The 19,675-nt window shown below is 45.3% G+C and overlaps 1 protein-coding gene across 2 annotated transcripts in view; it reads left to right on the top strand.

Annotated features, from left to right (window-relative positions):
* Positions 1 to 19,675, top strand: part of LOC142587758 (protein-cysteine N-palmitoyltransferase HHAT-like) — a 30,186-nt gene that overhangs the window by 8,570 nt on the left and 1,941 nt on the right. Inside the window, exons 3-11 of one of the 2 annotated variants that reach the window (XM_075698986.1) lie at positions 3,439 to 3,506; positions 6,760 to 6,870; positions 7,579 to 7,773; positions 9,071 to 9,301; positions 10,978 to 11,093; positions 12,688 to 12,894; positions 13,680 to 13,715; positions 14,680 to 14,881; positions 17,156 to 17,300. In XM_075698986.1, the coding sequence (XP_075555101.1) occupies positions 3,439 to 3,506; positions 6,760 to 6,870; positions 7,579 to 7,773; positions 9,071 to 9,301; positions 10,978 to 11,093; positions 12,688 to 12,894; positions 13,680 to 13,715; positions 14,680 to 14,881; positions 17,156 to 17,300 (1,311 nt within the window). The remainder of the gene's footprint in view (positions 1 to 3,438; positions 3,507 to 6,759; positions 6,871 to 7,578; positions 7,774 to 9,070; positions 9,302 to 10,977; positions 11,094 to 12,687; positions 12,895 to 13,679; positions 13,716 to 14,679; positions 14,882 to 17,155; positions 17,301 to 19,675) is intronic. The other variant, XM_075698987.1, reaches the window with a different exon arrangement.

Genomic DNA, 19,675 nt, shown 5'->3' with positions numbered 1-19,675 from the left:
CCTACGCGTCCATTAGGTTTCTCAGATTCCACGTAAGATATACGGGTCGTCTAAGTTAAACTATCAGTAATTTAAAGAAAAGGCTGTCAAATGCTTCTTGTACAGCTAGATTATGTGCTATGGCGAGCAAAATTTTCATAGACATGTCAAACCACCAAATATATTCTCGTATGCACACTTTGCCCATTCGTCGTCGTGCTCGTTTCCATGGAGAAGAGTACACCACTTAGCTGTTCAGCAACGAGGCTAGAAACGTATTAAGAAACCTCTCCGCGATAACATCACCTGCGGCAAGGTTTGGTGAATGCATGCCGCAGACCCTGGGCTATAATTCGGTGTATAAGGGAAGATGCCGAGAAGGGTGTAAACATTAACCGTGTTCGCCTTGGTGCGACAGACACACAGATAGCGCCTTCTTCAAAAAAACAATGAGCAATCTTGAAAACTAGGTGTCGTGTTCGTGTGAAGGGGCACGCGAGCACATAGCCCACTTGTAGCCACGCTGACCCTTAAACTCACAGCAGCGGTAGCAGCTGCGCTTCAAAGTTAGCATTCTTGGTGATCATACATCGTCCCTCGAAATAATACGTGTACCAAGGCCAGTTAGTCGCGATGAAATAACAGCTTTCGAAGCAGTGAAATGCATTTTTTTTTCTAAGTGCGGACATGTGCTTGAAAGCAAGGAAGATTTTGGGCAACGAGTTGCTTTGTTATGTTTCGCCTGTTTTTTTTTCGCTCTTGTGTGGGGGAGCGTGCGCACGCTAAAATGCTATTGTTATTATCATTTATTTAGTTCATTCATTGATTTTCATGCGACCTTATATTTCTATCCAAAGAAGTTTATATTTTCAACTTGAAGAGAAGCCTAGTGAAAGGCAATTCCTTTTGGCCTGAAACTTTTAAAGCGTTTCTGTTCAGAGGTATGCATAATCAAATTTGGCATACAGTAAGTTAATCTTACATTCTGAGGCTTGAGCCTCTACACAACTGCGAACTCTTCAGGTGTCGTAGAGGATTCTGCCCAGCACCCTCCTAGAAGCCAGGTCGACTTTGTAAGAGCTCCTGCTTGGGCTGATAAATATTACGACTGGCTTCTGCGTTTTGCTGAAATCACCTGCTTCAACTGAATCGTTTATCTTTGTGGTGAGACGCTCTCCTCTGAACGTGAAATCAACGTATTGAGCAACACAATTAATAAAAAATATCTCACAACTCAAATGCTTCAGAAGCTTCAGACCAAATGGTGTTGTCTTCGAATGCGTTTCTCTTCAAGTGGCTAACATAGATGCACGCCACAATCGCCAAACAAACAAGAAATGCGAGCATTAATTAGGTTTTCTTGAGTTGTTGTGAACATTGTGTCCACCAAAGCGCATAAACAACCCGTGCGAGCATAATTTCCTTCCACAGCTGGCTTATACAGAGCATAATAATGGGCATAACCGAAAGAACGGGTGCAAGTGCCCACAATATAATCTTGTTAAGCACTCATAAACAGAATGACCCTCGTTGGCCCTTGTAGAAGAGTCTTCCGGCAGGTTACTACGAAACCAGTCATAAGAGGCTACACAGACGTTAGCAAGCGGGCTTCGGACGGTCGTACCTACACAAGCAAGTCCAGAGTCGTTCTGTGCACTTATCTACGTTCACGCAGCGCTACAAATGGAATCGTTGTTTGGTCGACGCCGCCTCACAACATAGCTATTTCATGGTCCAGTTACGTATGACGATAAATATAGAGCATAGTCGACACCCTCAGTCTGTACGAGATCACCCTTGCAGTCTCCAGAATGTCCCTAAAATGTCATTAAACATAATTTAATGGTATCGTTTCATCGGTCAATCTTTGTGTCAAAAGTTCTTCTATATCGCAAGAAGTATAACCGATTTCCATGTTTGGTTTGGACCAAGTCAAAAGAAAGTCTTTAATATAGGCTAGTAAATAGACCTTAACGTTTGTTAAAATGGACCTGGAATGTTGCCCGTATGATTGCGACAACCTGTTTAATCATATTTGCAGTTTTTTTTTCATTTCGCATTTAGATTTTATAGAAAAAAAACAAAAAGAACTACTGTTTCGTTCCTTTTCTTTTTTGTTATATTCTGTGCAAATACGAAAAAATATAATGGCACAATTCCACTTCTGTAGCACCAAAATAATATTATTCCCGTAAACATTATATGGACACTCCATGCAAATTTTCTCCGTCATCGTCAGCGTCGCCATGAGGTTCCGTATATGTTTAGGTATATTTATACTGTATGCCATGCCATACTATATGACATGCCGTATATGTGGGTTGTATTGCCACCCCATTCTATTAGTAAACTTATACATATAAGGTCCTACGTTCTTGACAACATTATTCCTCAGAGTTTCCTCAGAATTTTGAGAATGGCAGCCCACAAAGCGACCTTACAAAACAAAACAACGGTAGTACCTGCCTTTAATCTTAAGTTTTGTCAGACCTAAACATTAAAAATGCGAAACAATAACAGCGCTCAAACCCGAAAATCTTGTCATTTTATTAGCGCGGCTGTGGACTACATCCAGGATGAGCCCAGGAAAGAGGTATGAAACATACCCGATACGCAAACGTGGTGGTAAAGTCGCTAAGAAAGACATTGGCTTTAATTAATCAACCTAAAGGAAATTGTCTGATGACATATTGCAAACAGAAGACCTCTAGTACAACAGCTCCTGTTTACTTAGCCTACTTCAGTTCATACTGCCACGGCAGCTACGAGTCTTACACTTCGTGTAATATTCTAAATGTTCCTATCGCATTCATTGCTTAACCCTTGAAGAGAAATTGGAATATCTGTTTCTTTTTTCTGCCATTTCCTAAAATTTTTGCTTCTGCTTTAGCTCACAAATTATGTAACAAGAATAAAACTTTTTTCGTCCCTTTTATTTCATTCATGCGTAAAGCTGAAGCTCACTGCCGATGTATGTTTTCCTTGTTCCTCTGTTTTCCGCTGTAACCAGGATTATTAATGCGAAAGCATTATATGCCCCACGAAGCCGAAAATCTGGCGTCCGTTGTTAACATCCCATGCTACCAAAAAACCGCGTGATCAAGTGATTATGTCACGTTCCCGGCGCAGGACCTGCTGCAGCTAGCACTGCGAAATTACACGGTGGACCGTCACGGCGGCGGATGGACGCCGTGGCCCACTCCCAAAATTGGATTAAGGTGGATTAAGATGGATGAAGGTGTATTAAGTTTCGTACAAATCAGAACACGGAGAATTAAAGTGCAGTTTTATATAGGATGATAACTTGGACCAGTGCTAATGATTTCGCATTTAAATCATGTAAGCGTACTTGAGTGACTTTCAGTGCTGACAGCTGGGAATAGACTCGGGATCTTGGATTACTGCATAATTTCTTCGGTACTTCAGAATGTTAATGCTTACATTTCGCTTACTCTCTAGAGGCCTTCCTCCTGGACCAAATGAAACGCGCCTTCATCAAGAGCCCGTATGGGCTTGAACAGAAGCAGGTAAGCCACTGGGTGCTTTAAAACTATAAGCATTGTGAAGAGTGAAGCATGAAAGGTTCCAAAAGAATTGGACATCAACTACGTGCACCTTAGTCAACTGCACCTTACGCATTGCTGCAGTTGTTTTCTGACTGGTCAAAGCAAGTTAACGCTTCAATATAGGTGTTTAAACGACAATACCCTTTACGTACGAACATTTGTAAATCTGAGCTTTGATGTCTTTAGCTATTCGGGTTACCGCTTTATCCGGCAGGACTATAAGAGGAAAGTTGTTTAATTTCCTGAGGAAAGGTGGTAAAAATTACGCCTGAATCATTTCTCTTTTCTCGCTGATTTTCTTTGGCAACACATTTGTTTTCATATATGTAAGGGTATTGGCTTTCCGCATTGTTGGATAGTTGACGCCAGCAAATAAGCACCTCTCCATTTTTCATTAGCTTTCGCTATAATTAGCGACTAAGCAGAGGCTACAGTAAAACCTACCGTAGACATGTAGTCTTGGACGTCACCACATGGGACAGCAGTGATCTCGCCGATTCACACAAAGTTGAATTGTTTCGTGAGCGAACATGATATGGTCACATGTCGCCATCATCCCCGTCCCTGACTGCCACATACAGCCTGCTAGAGCCATGGCTTCCCATCACGCAAGGCCTTGAAAGACCGGTCCCGGGCTGTATAAAGAAAGTGCCGCATCAACGCTGTCATGGTGACCATTTGTCATAGTGGAAACCTGGGGACACGCTGACTCAGACGCCTCTTAATATTTAATAGCCGTACATGCATGTCTAAAAATGCACAGCTTGCAGCTGGCCAGTCTTGCTCAAGCTTAATGCATTTGCTCATTCCCTGTCCGACACTGGTATTTTAAGCGCAGAAAGCCGAGTTGTTTATGCATACGGCTACTAAATATACTAACTAAAAGTTGAGGCGCTGGCTTGAGCTGGAGACCTGGTAGGAGGGAATTCTTTGCTTCTCTTCGCTATAGTGTGCTGCTTAAGCTCGGGATGAGCAGGGGACCTTGTCACAAGTGCGCAACGAAAAAGACGGACGGACGGATGCAGTAGGCCCGGTTTTCGAGCTTATAACTGCTGTCGATGCAAAAAGAAAAATGTAGAGAGGCGAATCGGTAGTGTGTTGAGAAAGCACCAGGGAGAGAGGGAGGGCACGAAAACATGAGAAAAAATGAAAGTAACCCTGAACGCTGATCAAATGTTGATTTTAACGTCCACAAGCTACAGATGACCTATGAGAAATTTCATTCGCCATGAGGTCCTGGGTACCGGCCGTTTAAGGTCAGACTTCGGGCTAAAGCGCGCTGTATGAGCTTTGCTGCTTTCCACATCCAACGAAGCGCGCCTGCCGCTGCCGCACTTGGCACTCACAAGTCGCGACCCATCGTGCTCAGAAAAAAAAAGCTACATAGCCATCGAGACCCTACCCATGTTCCTGAATGTGCATTTGTGGTAGGAAAACATCACTCGATCAAGATAATTCGCAGAAGTGAAATTATTGTAAAGATCACAAGAGTACTTTCATAGCATTGTGAGCTGCCACACAGTACACCGTGCATTGTCTCTACCACAAAAACTTTGGCCGGGGATGCCTAAATACATATGAGACACGTTATGATGCTGTTCATACCTATATTTTGATATTTTTTTATGATTCTCGATTCATGAAGCAAGGTCGTGGTGTTGCAGGCACCAAGATACTAAGCGTCAGCAATGTAGTCAAGCAATGTAGTCACACAACATGTGACGGAAGACCCCGTTATTTGAAAATTCCCGTAGTTATCCTTGCATTGCTATTGCTTCCGCTATGTGCAACATCATTTCTCTGCAATATCTGACCACTTTGCCAGGCACTCGCTTGTCAAGGTTGGCCATGAGCATGATGGCATGGCGACAGCGCCGTGACTACGACGGAATGACGAAAGAAAGATGCTGTCGTTTGTCATCCGACGAGAGTCGGATGACAAAGCTGGAGTGATAACGATGGGACGTCCACGGCATCACGACGATGCTATGACAATGAATGAGGAATGTGTGACGACAACGGCCTGAAGACGATAGCATGACGGGAGTCGGATGAAAAAGCTGGAGTAACGACGGCAGAACGACCCCAATGGCATCACGACGACGGTACGATAAAGAATGCATGACAACTGTACAACGGTGATTACGTGGGGATGGATGGATGGATGGATGGATGGATGGATGGATGGATGGATGGATGGATGGATGGATGGATGGATGGATGGATGGATGGATGGCTGGATGGATGGACGGACGGACGGACGGACGGACGGACGGACGGACGGAGAGTTGGTCAAACCTAATCTGGAGTGCCCCACTACAGAGTGTCTCATCATCCTATCGCGGTGCTGGCAGGCAAAACCCCAACATTTAATTTTAAACGTTCAAGTATAAGGGGTTGCTGCTTAGTATGCATGCCTTGACAAGGAGGCGGAAACACCGTTCATAAGTTGCATTGGAACTATGCCAGCCGATCAAAAGTATTCGCGTGGGCTTATACCTCGTTGTCCAGCACATTCTCCACTAGAAGTGGCAACCACATTCTTTCTAACTAACTTTCGTGAATGAGTAGTCCACCCCTCCTGGGCGCAGAGATATTTGCTGGATGATAACTTTGAGAGTAAAATATCTTTAGAAGTGGAAGCAGTGAAGCACTCTCAAGAAGAGTGTTTATTTGAGCGGTAGTTAGTGCGGTGTCCATAGGTGGCTTAGCCAAGGTTCATGTTTAATATAATGATTATAATGTGGTGTGTGCTGCGTTTTTGGTTCGAAAATTGACGGGAAATAAATTCGTGGATGCAGCATGTACCGCAGTAATCGAATTGGGACGACTGGACGATCGGCAGTTGCCTGTGTAGATGCGACTAGAAGACATCACTCGTCGGCGCACAAAGCTATGAAGGCACTTTTGTTTGTCTTTTTTGAGGGCGACTGGCCTATGGGAACGCCTTTGACTCGCCAGGCTTTCCACGTGCGTGTGCAAGGTCACGACGCCATTGCTCCCCCTCCCTTTCCTCTCCTTATTTTACCTTTCCATCCTCTTTTCCCGTTCTTCCACAGTAGGGTAGCCAACCAATCGCATTTTGGGTGAACGCCCCTGCCTTCTCTCTTTATTTCCTCCTCCTCCTCTTCCTCCTCCTCCTCCTCCTCCTAATATCCCGCCTCTTCGAAGAATCATTCATATGCCGGCCATGGTTCTCGTACCCTGCATGCAGGACGCGTCGAACTGGGGCTGGCTGACGACTAGGTACGTTGTGATCAACACGTGGAAGTGGCACCTCTTGCATCCCGTACTGGGTAGGGCGATGGCCTACGTGGCACCACCGGTAAGCAAGATATTTCTTTAATTTTTCTGCTATTCTAACAGTTCAAATAAAGTTATTTTTGTGATCGTTTACACACAAGCCCAGAAGGGCTAACAAATGAACAAACGAACGAGCAAACGTTAAACAAGGCAAAAAGTAGGCAGGGCGCTACCAGAAACTTAAACCAATATTTAAGAACTTATAAAATCTTTACTAAGTATACCGGGTGTTATTGCGAACCCTGCCCAACATTTAAAATATATATATAATGCCTATCATAGATAACACAATATCAGTTCCAAATCTGCTGATGTCTCTGGCTGGTTCCAGGCCTCAGGCTGCAGGCTGAAATATATTTAGTTTGTCCGCTGTTAATCCCTTGCAGCATTAAACAGATAGAAACGATGATGCATAGCAAAGGTTTTGGCGCGTGCTTGCTTAGTATAATAATGAATTGAGGCGTCACAGTGTATACAGGTGGTGCAGCAATATTATTCGTGCACTTGTTGTCAAAATAATTGTTTCAATATTGATTGCGGCGATTCCAGAATGCGCTTTCACCAAAAAAAATATCACGTCACCAAGCAATAACACCTGATGCGATAAAAAATATTTCCGTAAGCTTTTCTTTTTGTCTTCTTCTTTTACCTTTTATGGTAAGAGCAGGAGACTGCCGGCTAATTCTTTTGTCCTTTCCCCCCTCCCACATCTCCCAACTTTTTTTTTCAGCTAGTTCCCGTCTTCTACAGCGCTTACTCGTGCTTATTCATGGCCTTTCATCTGGGCTGGGAAGCGGTTCTTGTGTACCTCGCACAGCACGCCGCCTTCTATGTCGCGGCCGCACTGCGGTTCCCTGCACTGTGCTACGCGGTCGCTGCCGTGATCCACTGCCAGAAGTTCATGATCACTTTCGAGCCAGCTACTGTGAGTCATGGAGCTCAGAACCTCGCAAAGCCATTATGGCGTCATGGCGTTGGGTTGCTGAACGCCGGGTCACACGCTCAATTCCAGACGATGGCATCTGCATTTCGATGAAGACATTCTGCAAAAGAAAAAAGCTGATATACTTAAATTAGGGCGCACATTAAAGAATTTTGTGGGGTGAAATTAACGATATTTATACTCACGTGAATCCACGTTGTGGTTAGACAATATGTTTTGGGCAGTGTTGCTACCGCGCATGGGAAATTTTTCTAATACGTGCTCGTCAAAGGTAGCAGGCTGAAAAGCAAACAAACGAACAGGCCTTTTCTTTTTTTTTTCTGCGGGAATATGGATGTAGTTCTGTAGTGTTATCGTGTATTGTTTCACCAGATAATTTAAGGCATTTAGTCGCTAACGTTTACATTTACACATCGCTCCCCTTTTTACAAGGTCATCACTATACCCCCTTCAGATTTCACAAGTAAACATCTTACATTGTAAAGCATGCCATTTTAGGATAGTTGGAAGGCTACTATGTAGCAAAACCGAACACTCCCGACATGTGCAGGCAGGCTGCTCGCATCACAGAAACCAAGAAACTCCTTTGCTGTTTACACAGGCTTATTGTTGGTGTGCTTATTTCTCTTGAATTCAAGCCAGTGAAACGCATACCACTCGCATTGTATATCCTTTTTCCGATGACCGGAATAAGATAAACAACTACTCATGTCAATATAATACCGTGAGCAGCATTCTTTGTAAGAACTTTGTACCTGAAAACACTACTTACCATAGGTTACTTTTCAATCGTTGTAAAGAACGCTCTGGCATGGCTACAGCTGCTGTGGGACATAAAGGGTACTCAGGAACGCAGAAAACATCAACAGTGCAAGGAAGAGTTTCACAAACTTAATTTAGACTGCGCAATATACTTTATACTGCGAAATATATACCGTATCCTGTTCCCTGAGATACAGAAAAACCTGGATGAGAAATAGTACTGTTTGAAGGACAGTGCTTTTACTGTCTCTTGCAATTGGTAGTCATGACATTGTTGAAGCAGTAGAACTAAGCTGTTGAAGCTTAGTTGAGTACAATGTGTCTTACTAAAGGTGTAAGGACGAGTACTACGCTGGTTTTCATAAGCGCTGGTCCTTCTTTGCCGTCCTGCATTCCTTCAACTAGATGCTGTAATATTACCGGGGTTTTTTTTCAGTGGACGTAACAAAGGCGATTTGTGCAGCTCGTGGTGCAGTTTTTGACATGGTGCCTGTTCTTCTTTTCTTTTACCTCCCAGTACATGTATGAACGATATGGAGTCATGCCGTATAGGGTGGCCTACGTCGCCTTCCACTGGAACATCATGCGTGGCCTTAGCTTCAGCCTAGACATTGTTCGAGCACAGCGCCGGACTCCAGCAAAAAGCCGGTGCAGGTGGCCGCCGTATTGGAAGACGCTCGCCTTCCTCGTCTACCTTCCCACGGTCTATCTTGGACCTCCGCAGATTTACGACGACTTCGCAATCCAGGTATGTTAAAGCTATGTAGATGTGCACGTCACCAAAGGCATCCGCTCTTCCAAGTGTGGCAGTCGCCTACGGGTACCTTTTGCATGCATCCTCTTTATAATAATTCAGCATTTCCAACTGGTGATAGCCATAGTGCAACCTTGAACATGGTGGTTCCCGTCGAGTGTATAATACTTGAAAATGTGTGTAAGCACAAAACAAAGTTTTACGCAGATGCTAATATAACGTTCTCGCTCTTTTGTTGATAAGCGCATTCGTGGAGTCGTCCAGAATGTATCATCACGCAGAATTCCCCAACTACCACTAAATTATTTGTAAAAGAATGTTTTGCAAGCACTGCTAGAAAACGCACAAGCTGTCCGACTTTCCCATTTAATAATAGTACGTCATCACCGGCAAGCCTTTCACGAGCAGCTCGTCAACTTATGGCATGCAGTTCTCTTCGGAAGGACAAATCAACGCCTTGAAGTAACGAGTCAGGAATGTAGAATACGATATCATTACTTGTGAAGAGCAGAATAGTGCCATTGTCTTAAGGAGTGCAAAAAGCACTGAAGTTTTTTGGCAATGGAAAGTAAAGTGTCCCTTTACCTAGTCAATGTATCCCAGTGCAAATGTAAGCAATTTCACCACTTTCAGATAAGAACTGAAAACCCATCTGGTGTTATCATGACCTTTCAAAACGCCTGACACGCTAAGGTCATTTGTTAAGACTGATTCCTGCAAAGCATGAACCCTAGTGATTAAAAGACCATTTGGCTCACTCTGTTCATTTTGCTGTCAATAGCATGCGTGTGGGACGCAGTATTTAGTGATTCCGTGTGTGAGAGCTAAACGGATTATGTTACTGTAGAAACTGCAATCTTTGTTCTAGATAAGCCGAGCGCAGTTCGCAAGATTTGTGGTTACGCTCCTGTGTCATATTCTTCCTTTGATCTGTTTGTGATGTATGTTGCGTGATCTATACCTTTACAGCATGCCTACTTTGACTAGACCTGATCAGTTTATAGTCATGATACGATGTTTCTTGTCATGAGTAGACGTTCTGCTTAATGGCGTAACAATGGGCGTTACCGAAATGAACACCAACAATTTGCCTGTGTCCTGCTGCCGTTAACCGGCGCCTTTATGTGCGGTTAAGCAGTGCCTTTAGCAGTGATGTTTTCCTAACATGCCCCATCGCAACAGTACTTGCGTTCCTAATGAACAATTGTGTACACAGTGCATTACATAAAGTGCTTTTATTTCGTACTATTGCTTTATTGTTGCCAGAAAGTGTCACCTACACAGCCTCAGTCTAATGATGGGCTAAACCATCAGCCGAATCAATTCGATGGTTGTACAGGATGGTTGACTGTTTTTCATAAGCATACATTGCGCGTACCTTGCAAGAAAAATGTCTTCTACGACGCTAGCAAGTATATCTATCATTATCAGAATGATCAGCAAGCGTTCTCCTTGAAGTCAGTTTGCTGTGTATGCATGTGTACCATCAAGGTGTTTGTTTCCTTTAGCGGTGAATGTTATGTACTTCCAATAATTCACGTAATTGTGAACCGCCGCTGAGGAAACCTGCATCTGCAGTGTACACCAGCGCCACATCTCCCTCTGCGGTTTGCTTTTGAAACTCTGCACTCGTGCAGTTCTTACAGAAGGCGTGATGGCAACTCACGCAGTTGGACAAACCGAGACCCAGCTGCACGCTGCGCGAGGTCGCCACCGCCGTAGCAAGGATCCTGCGGAGTGGCGCCCACTTCTTCCTGATGGAACTCATGGCCCACTTCTTCTACAGGTTGGTCTGCGCATTGCATGTGTCCGACGTGTGAGGCCCGCTACTGGCACGTGACTCTATTGACGTCTAGTGAGTCTAGGTTTGGCTGTCAATCCCCGATATTAAAAACGCAGATATACCAGATTATCTGTCATAACGGGCCAAATCCAATCTGCTTCTTTCCCAACACAGCGTGTAACGAATGCATGCTTATAAAGAATGTGATACGTAACGGACGTATTTTGCTATACTATTTTGCTATACGAGTTTGGCTATACTTCAAACAAAATTGGCCCCTTTTATGATATCTAAACCCCAAGAACATGGGCTTTTCTTGTAGCTGGTCACGCTTTGTCCATTTTTACGTGCTAAACATTGAAACGTTTACGGCTGTTCGACTAGTGAAATTTCTGAATCGAATAAAACAAGAAAACATGAAAAAACCGGCCTCGGAATGTCGAATGAAGTATCGGCTCTATGATTGTCTTATAACAAATTAAAAAAATATATGTGCAGAGTTCAGTCCGTGTACCCAGAGAGACATTTATTTAGGTTATTTAGCTATTTTACACTTGCATGTGAGGCTGAATGTCCCCAAACGAATGTCTGCTTTACTGAGGAACTTGTAAATGAGAAATAGCTGCTTTCATTTATCCAGTATGCCGTGACAATGAGTCTAACAAAACCAGGAAGCAGCACGTTAGTGCATTCACATGAGTATTGTGTTTGTTAAGAAGATGAGCTTGATACACAACCACTCATTATTTCAAGATTACCAAATTGCCCAAGTTAACAGCCTGTTACGCATTACTTTAAAGGCTGCCAATGCGGCTTTCCTGTTCCAATTAATAAATTGATTTACCTCAATTGCGACATCAGTTTCGCCCAATAAACTTCCTAAAACAATTCATTCTTGTTTAAAGACTCGAAATTATGTAACTCACTATGTCTATCCCGTGCGCACACCCATTAACCGATACCGACCGCGACTCATTCAGCAAAATTCGGAAAGGTCACACCATACATTATTTCATTGCTCTACAAACTCCAATGAATGCTATTATTGCGTCGGCGATGACGGCGGCGACGTTCCGTATAAAGTCCAAGTGTGATAACATCCCGGAAAGTGTAGGTGCGAGTGTAAGCGTGCGAGGTGGAGCCGAGGAGGTTGCTCGATTGCGCGCGCACAGTGGAAGCAAACCGGGAGGAAGCGTGCCGTCTTCAGTCACGCGCTAGGCTCCGGGGGAATGGGAGGGAACGAAGCGTTCCTCTTTGTCTGTGCACGCGTGACAACGTGCTTGTTGATTTAGTTAATAAGCGAATGTGTACAAGTTTACACGGCCAATAAAACTACTATCCTTACTTCGCATGGCTGCGTAATAATTTTCCACAGCAATCGGCGCTTCTCCTTTCAAGCGAAAGTGGGACTGTTTCTTTCGTTATCGTAGGAACGAATATGCGAAAATGTTTCAGAGTGATTTCTCGAATAGAATATGCATTGAGTAGCAAAGACTGTTCAATCGGTGTTGAGGCTGTTGAGTATTCGCACACTCGAAATGATATTGCGAACTCCACATCCCACATCGCGGTATAGCGCCATACCTTAACCTGGCAGCTCGGCCATGTCCAAGTGGCCCTGGATGGCCGAGCGACTGGATCTGTACAGCCTGGTGGGCTTCGCCTTTTCCCTGCTGTTCTTCTTCTACGTGCGCTACCTGTTCACCTACGGTGTCGCCGGCGCCCTGGCCCGTGCCGAAGGAATCGAGATTCCGCCGCCCTCCATGTGCATTGCCACAATGTACCGCTGCTCCCACTTCTGGAGGTGAGTACACGACGTCCGAGTCTCACTGGGCGGGACAGAATCGCCGCATTCAGCTGGCCTACATTGCGGCGTGTTGGAATTCCATTGTACATGCTAAGACCTCACGAAAGGTTCTGACTTCTAATGTTGGGTCCTCGTATACGCAACATCAGTTGAATTTGGTGCACCACACGTCACAGACGACTTCTGCAGTTTTCTGGTTCGTCGCGCTTCACTTCGAGCTAACCCACTTCACGATGGCGCGGTATTCTACCAGGCAACTCGCTATATGTGCGTTCTCTAAGTGCATCCTATAGGTACAGCGCGGTGCCCGCCCAAATTCTGTAATGCTGTTCTCGGTGTCTAGAACAAACACGGCCTGTTTGAGCTATATGTAAATTGCCAAGGAAATTCTAGTGACCCGAGTTGCACGAAAACAAACACATATATCTTTTTTTTTTCGCACACTTGGCTTCGAGCCGGAAATGAAGTGATAAAACTCACAACCGCGGTGTTCGACAAATACAAGTGCTCAACCCGCATTCCACGTTTCGCGCTTGTGCCATCGGAAATGTAAGCTTTCTGCTCAGGCACAGAAAGTTGCTTAACCGGTGCAATTTCCTTTAAAGATCTGGAGTTCCTCTGGCATACACGCGTGTCTGAGGTTAACTGCTTCTGCTTGTCGGTGATCGCGCGCCTGCTTGCTCACTTTCGCGCGTGGATGCGCGTGTTTGTGCATGCGGATAGCTGTGGAAGGATCACGACTATAAATAGCGCCTTTTTTACGTTACTTTTCTGTTTTCTAGGTACTTCGACCGTGGCATGCACCTGTGGATTAGAAGGTACGCAAATGTACAATTTGCAGCTACTCCGCATACCAGTGAAGCGTAAACTCAAACTAGGAAGTTATTGCTGATTAGAACTTATAATGACCTGAAGCCCTTTACGAAAGTATTAATCGTACTTCTCACCATGCGAATGATTGAACGCATGACAAAGCGTCCGTCAAGCCGCAGAGGTAGTTTTTTCTTCAATAAACTATATGGACTGGCCCTAAATAAGAAATAAACATCATTAGATAACTTGTACCTAGATTATTTGCAATGAGTTATCTTAGAGCCACTAATTACCTTAGAACTGCATCCAGACTAATGCCAATTTAGGTTTGAGCGTATTCAGTAATAGCGACAGGTATCTAAATAAAGAAACACATTTTTCAAGAACACTCGCCTCTAAAATCTATATACTTTGCACGAACAACCATATAGTAACGCATTGGGTGTCTGAGAAACGTGGAGGAAGTCAATACACTCACTAAATTCTATTTTTATAGCGGCGGTACCTGCTGTTCCTAATAAGCAGACGAATGACACCATGACACTACTATTAGAACAGTTCTGTGCGCGCTTGTTTGCGAAATATAAAGTTATTTATCAGTGCTCCATGGCCACTCGAACCTTCGCGCATCCGATCCACAGAGGCAGGCGGCAGCCCTCACCAGAGCATTTTTCGAAATGTTCCGAGTACTTCCATTGCCCGGATGAATATTTCCATAAGCGCATCAGCATTGTCTACAACTTTTTTTTTTCTAATTTCTTTTCGCGTACTTATTCAATCTCAAGGTAGCCGTATCCACTTTGTCACAATTGTACGCGCACCGGTCCGTCACAAAGCAAGAACTGCGGATGCCATAGAGAGCGAAAGTTAGCCTATGACACGGAGTCTCGAGGTGCGTAGTGGTGGACAATACTGCGGAGACCAATCTTCATTGGAAAGCCGCAATCGTGGCGTCATCTGCATTCGCAGGTACTTCTACAAGCCAGTGGTGGGTCACAGTAGGAGTGCCTGTCGTCTGCTGTTCGGTACCATGGTGGCCTTCTGTTTCACCTGGGTATGGCATAGCATGCACAAGAAAGACGCCATCTGGTGCGCGCTCAGCGTGCTCGGTATCACCCTCGAGGTGATAATCAACGAACTGCGCAAGCGACCTCTTCTCAAGAACTTTGAGGTATGCACAGGCGATCCTCAAAACATTATCGAGCATGGAATCACCCAACAAATTTTTTATGTATTTCACTCCTGAGCAGACGTGGTACGTGAGCTTTGTGTCAGTCGGTCTGGGATGTATCCTCCGCACCTTCACAATACACTGGGCGGATACAATGACCGCGACCAAATTTTCTTCTCAGAGCGCAACTTTGTGGTTCGCGGTAGTTCTTTCGGTTTTTCTTCCTTGTGGGAGTGTGTGACTTTTCCAGCATGTGTTGTGGGACCAAATCACATTCACAAAGCCAAGAAAAGAGTCTTACGGCTAAGCTAGTATTTGCTATGCTGCAGAGACACGGTGCAGGCTAGGAGCAGTTGCAGGCGCCTTACCACGACGTCAGAGAGCGTCAAGCTTCTGTGATAGGAGAAGAAGGTCAAGAGTTTTGTGCGTAGAGCTAAAATTAAACTTAAGGGGCACGCATCACGCGGATTTTTGCATAGCACCTAATTGAAACTCTTGAATAAACTTTTTCTTAAATTCTAGTAAGTACGTTGGATTTGTCGTCTTTTTTTTTTTCCCGGACATATTGCTGCCACAATATTTGCGGGCGAGGGAGGGGGGGGGCTGTTATTTGAGTTTGCAAATTATTATGTGCGTTCGAACCGCTGGGCAGTTTAGGAAACAGTGTTCCAAAAAGCGGTAGTGGGTAGGAGGCGCAGAAGTGAAGATAAGTAGCGTTTTGCCAATCTTGTGCCAGTGTGCCGTTTTCTATTTTGGGTTTCTATTCTTTGCACCGTCATCTATCTGGCGTAGCAAGGCGCCATGCAAGATGGGAAATTTGCTCTCCACCGTAGGACAAATGTTCGAAATTCGAGTGTGATTGGTCATGCGTTCTAACACGAACTTGTTGTAAACATAGCACAGAAGGACCAGCCACCGGTAAACTGCGGAGAGGGTCGGGTCGTAAGAAATATCTGTAAACGATCACTCAAATAAGGCAGGTCAAAACACAATAACACAGTGAAAGATTTGCGCTAAGATGGCGACAGCTAAGACTATGAAGTTATAGGATTGCCAAGAAAAATAGCGCAACTGTGGATTGCTTGCCCATAGTCGGTGATTTCTGTAATAATTTAAGTGTGTTTTAATGCTTCGCTATATTTGCAGATGGTTCTGCATCCTTCAGTATGTTCCATAGTTTGTCCCCAATGGCTTGTCCTTTTTCGAATCTACATTTATGTGCGAATCGTACCAAGTGTGTTGCGCACACTTGGCATTTAAAAACTGAATTTGTTCGCACCATTTCTCTCTGTTCGTTTGCCAATGCCATGACACGCAAAAGCAAATGGTAAAATTTTACACTATTAATGTCACCAAACGTATTATTTGACCAGCACTATACTTCAAAATTATCAATAATGACAAATTAACGTTAGAAATGTCAGACAGACAGAGATTAAATTGAGTAAATTATGGGGTTTTACGCGCTAAAACCACGATTTGATTATGAGGCATGCCGTAGTGGCAGGGCTCCGGAATAATTTCGCCCACCTGGTATTTTTCAACGTGCACTTAAATCTAAGCACACGGATGTTCTTGCATTTCGCTTCCATTGAAATGCGGCCGCCGTGACCGGGAGTTGATCCCACGACCTCGTGCTCAGGAGCCCAACACCACAGCAACCACGGCGGGTCGACAATGACTGAGAGGGTCAATTACAAAGGAAAGCCAGGGAGGTTAAGCAGAAAATTTATGGTTTGCAACCCAGCGCGAGGTAAAAGATATAAAGAACTTAAGGACATAGGAAGACGGAAAATTCAAGTGGCACAGGTCATTCTCACAGCCTATCTCGAAGGCTCGCACAATACAGGAAGGGTTGACCTAATGGCCATGGGTATCGGATACTCACACTGGCACCGTAAATATATATGGCCAAAAAGCGCGGCTTGTTCGCGGCAGTTAGTAAATAGGAGGCCACACCAAGTTCATTATTGCACGTGTCAAATTTTGCGCTTCACTTGTACGTCAGCGTGGGACGCAACGCTGCTTGTAAGAGAACGGTAATGGGACTTTCATCGGTAAGTGCAAAAAAAAATGCTTCGACCATTTGCTGGCATTTTTTTTTCTCGCGGTAGTACAGTCTGTCCAAATAAGGGAATATGTTTAGGCATTTCCGCAAGGGCATACGAATACATGACGCTGTTTTTTAAACGCCAGTGCAACCAATGTGTAGCGCAGATTGATTTTAAAGTACAAACTGCGCGTGACCAGCTGTTACATGCTATCCCTTGTCAGAAGCACTACCTGGCGTCGGCTCGGCGGATGCGGGCAGCCAAGGCCTTGCTTGGTTCTCCACACTTCGTGCTTACCATGTGCGCCTGCATCTTCCACCTGGCGGAAGCGGAAGTGGGCCTCATCATGTGCAGAAGGATCTTGACTGGTAAGCACGCGGCTATGAGCCCTGAAACGTCTTCCGCGTTTGTAATCATAATTGTGAAGGCGTCATCAAAGTATTGCGGAGTAACCACAGCGCCCTGACTATGCTAGTTGTTGCACACTGTGTTGTGCCGCTCATGCCTTTTCATGCCTCCTAAGTCTATTGGTGTAATCATCCACTGTTGACAAAAAGAATACGGAAAGAAAGGAAAGGCAGGGAAATTAACCACTGCAATTCTAGGTTGCCACTTAGGCAACAACCAAAGGGAAAACATAATAAAAAGAAAGTCGCACTTTTGCCAGAAGGACGAAGCATTGATTATGACCGCAAATTAGCGGACAGCCATACGAACTAAGAATAGCACTTATATCTACCGAATCAACATGTAAACATTCGCGTGCTAACTAAATTAAGAAGCATGCTGTAAGCCTGCACAGCTAACAGGCACACACCACACTCGACGACCGCGGACACTCGCTGTCGAATTACTGGCGTGAGAAAGTGCTGCAATACCACCAAGCGAAGTTACGTTCCTGCTGTCTATCGCTTCAACGCAAACTGAGCGCCCGGAACACATAGTACGCACAAAGCACAAAGCTACGAGCTGTCGACGCACCTAGACCACGGAGTAAGACATTTAGGAGGTGAAACTGCCGTCAGCGCGAGCGAGCGCGGGCGACCAGATAAGGTCACAATTGTTGTATGCGCCGACGGGACCGTATACCGTGGCGGCGCCATGCGGCTCGTCGTAGAAGCCGCAGCGAAAAAAAATGCAGCGCCCGGGCAGGCAGCTTCGGCGCGCTCTCAACGGCGGTAATTTCTTTCCAGGCCACCAGGCGCCGCCAGCACGATAACGGCTCCGCGGGCATGTGACTTTTTCTGGTCGCCGCAAACAGCGGAGTCTCCACTCCTAAATGTTTCTTGCTCCGTGACCTAGACTCTGCCCCCATCGCAGATCGCTCTCAACATACGACCGCGGGACCGCGGGCAGCCACCGCATACGCAGTTCCAGCCGGAGTAGAACGCTGCCAACCTCCCTTCTCTCTGGTGCCTCGCTAAGTCGGGCGATCGCGCGCGACGCAAAATGGCGCGCTTCCTTCCTGCTATCCTCACTTTGTACGGAACATCACGCCGACGCCGACTCTTGCTTTTACAGCGAAGACGCTCTTGTTGCAATACGCTGTAAAAACAAGACACTCTTGTTTTTACAGCGAGGCTGTCTTTGGCTAGGATCTGGAAATAGAATGAGTCGGAGATGCTGACAAAAACAAAGCATCATGCGGGCCGATCCTGGTGATGGTGCAGAAAGGGACCAAGCTTAATGGAACATACCCCTGTTCGCTTGGGGACCTGTAACGCGCCCTTGCACTACCCTTGTCACACATGGGACCCAAAGATGTCCCAGGCACAAGGATAAGAACAGATGTTTAAAAAAATATATTTTGAACGACTTTCTGAAAAGGAATTTAGTGGTCTTGCACTCTGTAAAGAAGGATGACAAGCGAAGCTCTGTATTTGGGCTCTTTAATGGCGGACTGCACCTCCACTGTGGGTCGGCCAGGCATTGCACAATCTTGGAGATCGGCCCATGTATGGTGAGTGCTTCACGCCGGTTTCACCTCCACCCGGGGTCGGCCCGGCATTGTACTATCTTCGCGATCGGCCCACGTATAGGGAGGGCTTAATGCCTGCTTCCCCTCCAACCGGGGTCGACCCGTCATTGCACTGTCCTCGGGGTCGGCCCTCGTATCGGGAGTCCTTAACGCCTGCTTCACCTCCGCCGCAGGTCGGCCCGGCATCGCACTATCTTCGGGATAGGCCCACGTATGGGTAGTTTTACGCCTACAAACGAACACGATCCAAGGGAAACTAGCGCTTAACACCTTCGCTGTATAATTCTCGGCGCCAACCGCGCAAATGCGCTAGTTCCACTGCTCGCGCGTTCGTCATCGTCGTGTTCTTCCACAGCTGGCTCCGTTGTGCAAAAGACTGTCATCATCAGCAATGGCTCGATCGTCATCATCCACAGCTGGCTAGGTTGCCGTTCATCACTCCCGCTTAGAAATTCACCTCTCTTCTGACGTAGTAACGGAGTTTAAAAAATGAAAATTTAGAAAATTAGAAAAATAAAAAGAATTTAGAGAATTAAAATAAAAATGCACAAGATTAGAGAAAGACGAAACAAACAGCAAAGTTATGTGTTTGTGCCTTTATTCAACCAATATAGCATAACCGCCATATAGAACTTAATATAGCTATTGTGCAGTTCAGCTTCGCTGGTCTTCCATCTTCATATAGTGGAAGGGCTTGGATTTTTCTTACTTTTGTTTTTGTTTCTTCCGGTGTTGAGGGCGAGGGCTCATGCAGAAGTCACTCTG

The sequence above is a fragment of the Dermacentor variabilis genome, chromosome 7, assembly GCF_050947875.1.
Source record: "Dermacentor variabilis isolate Ectoservices chromosome 7, ASM5094787v1, whole genome shotgun sequence".
NCBI lineage: Eukaryota > Metazoa > Arthropoda > Arachnida > Ixodida > Ixodidae > Dermacentor > Dermacentor variabilis.
Note: the sequence above shows the minus strand (reverse complement) of the source record. Positions and strands in the feature narration are given on the sequence as shown.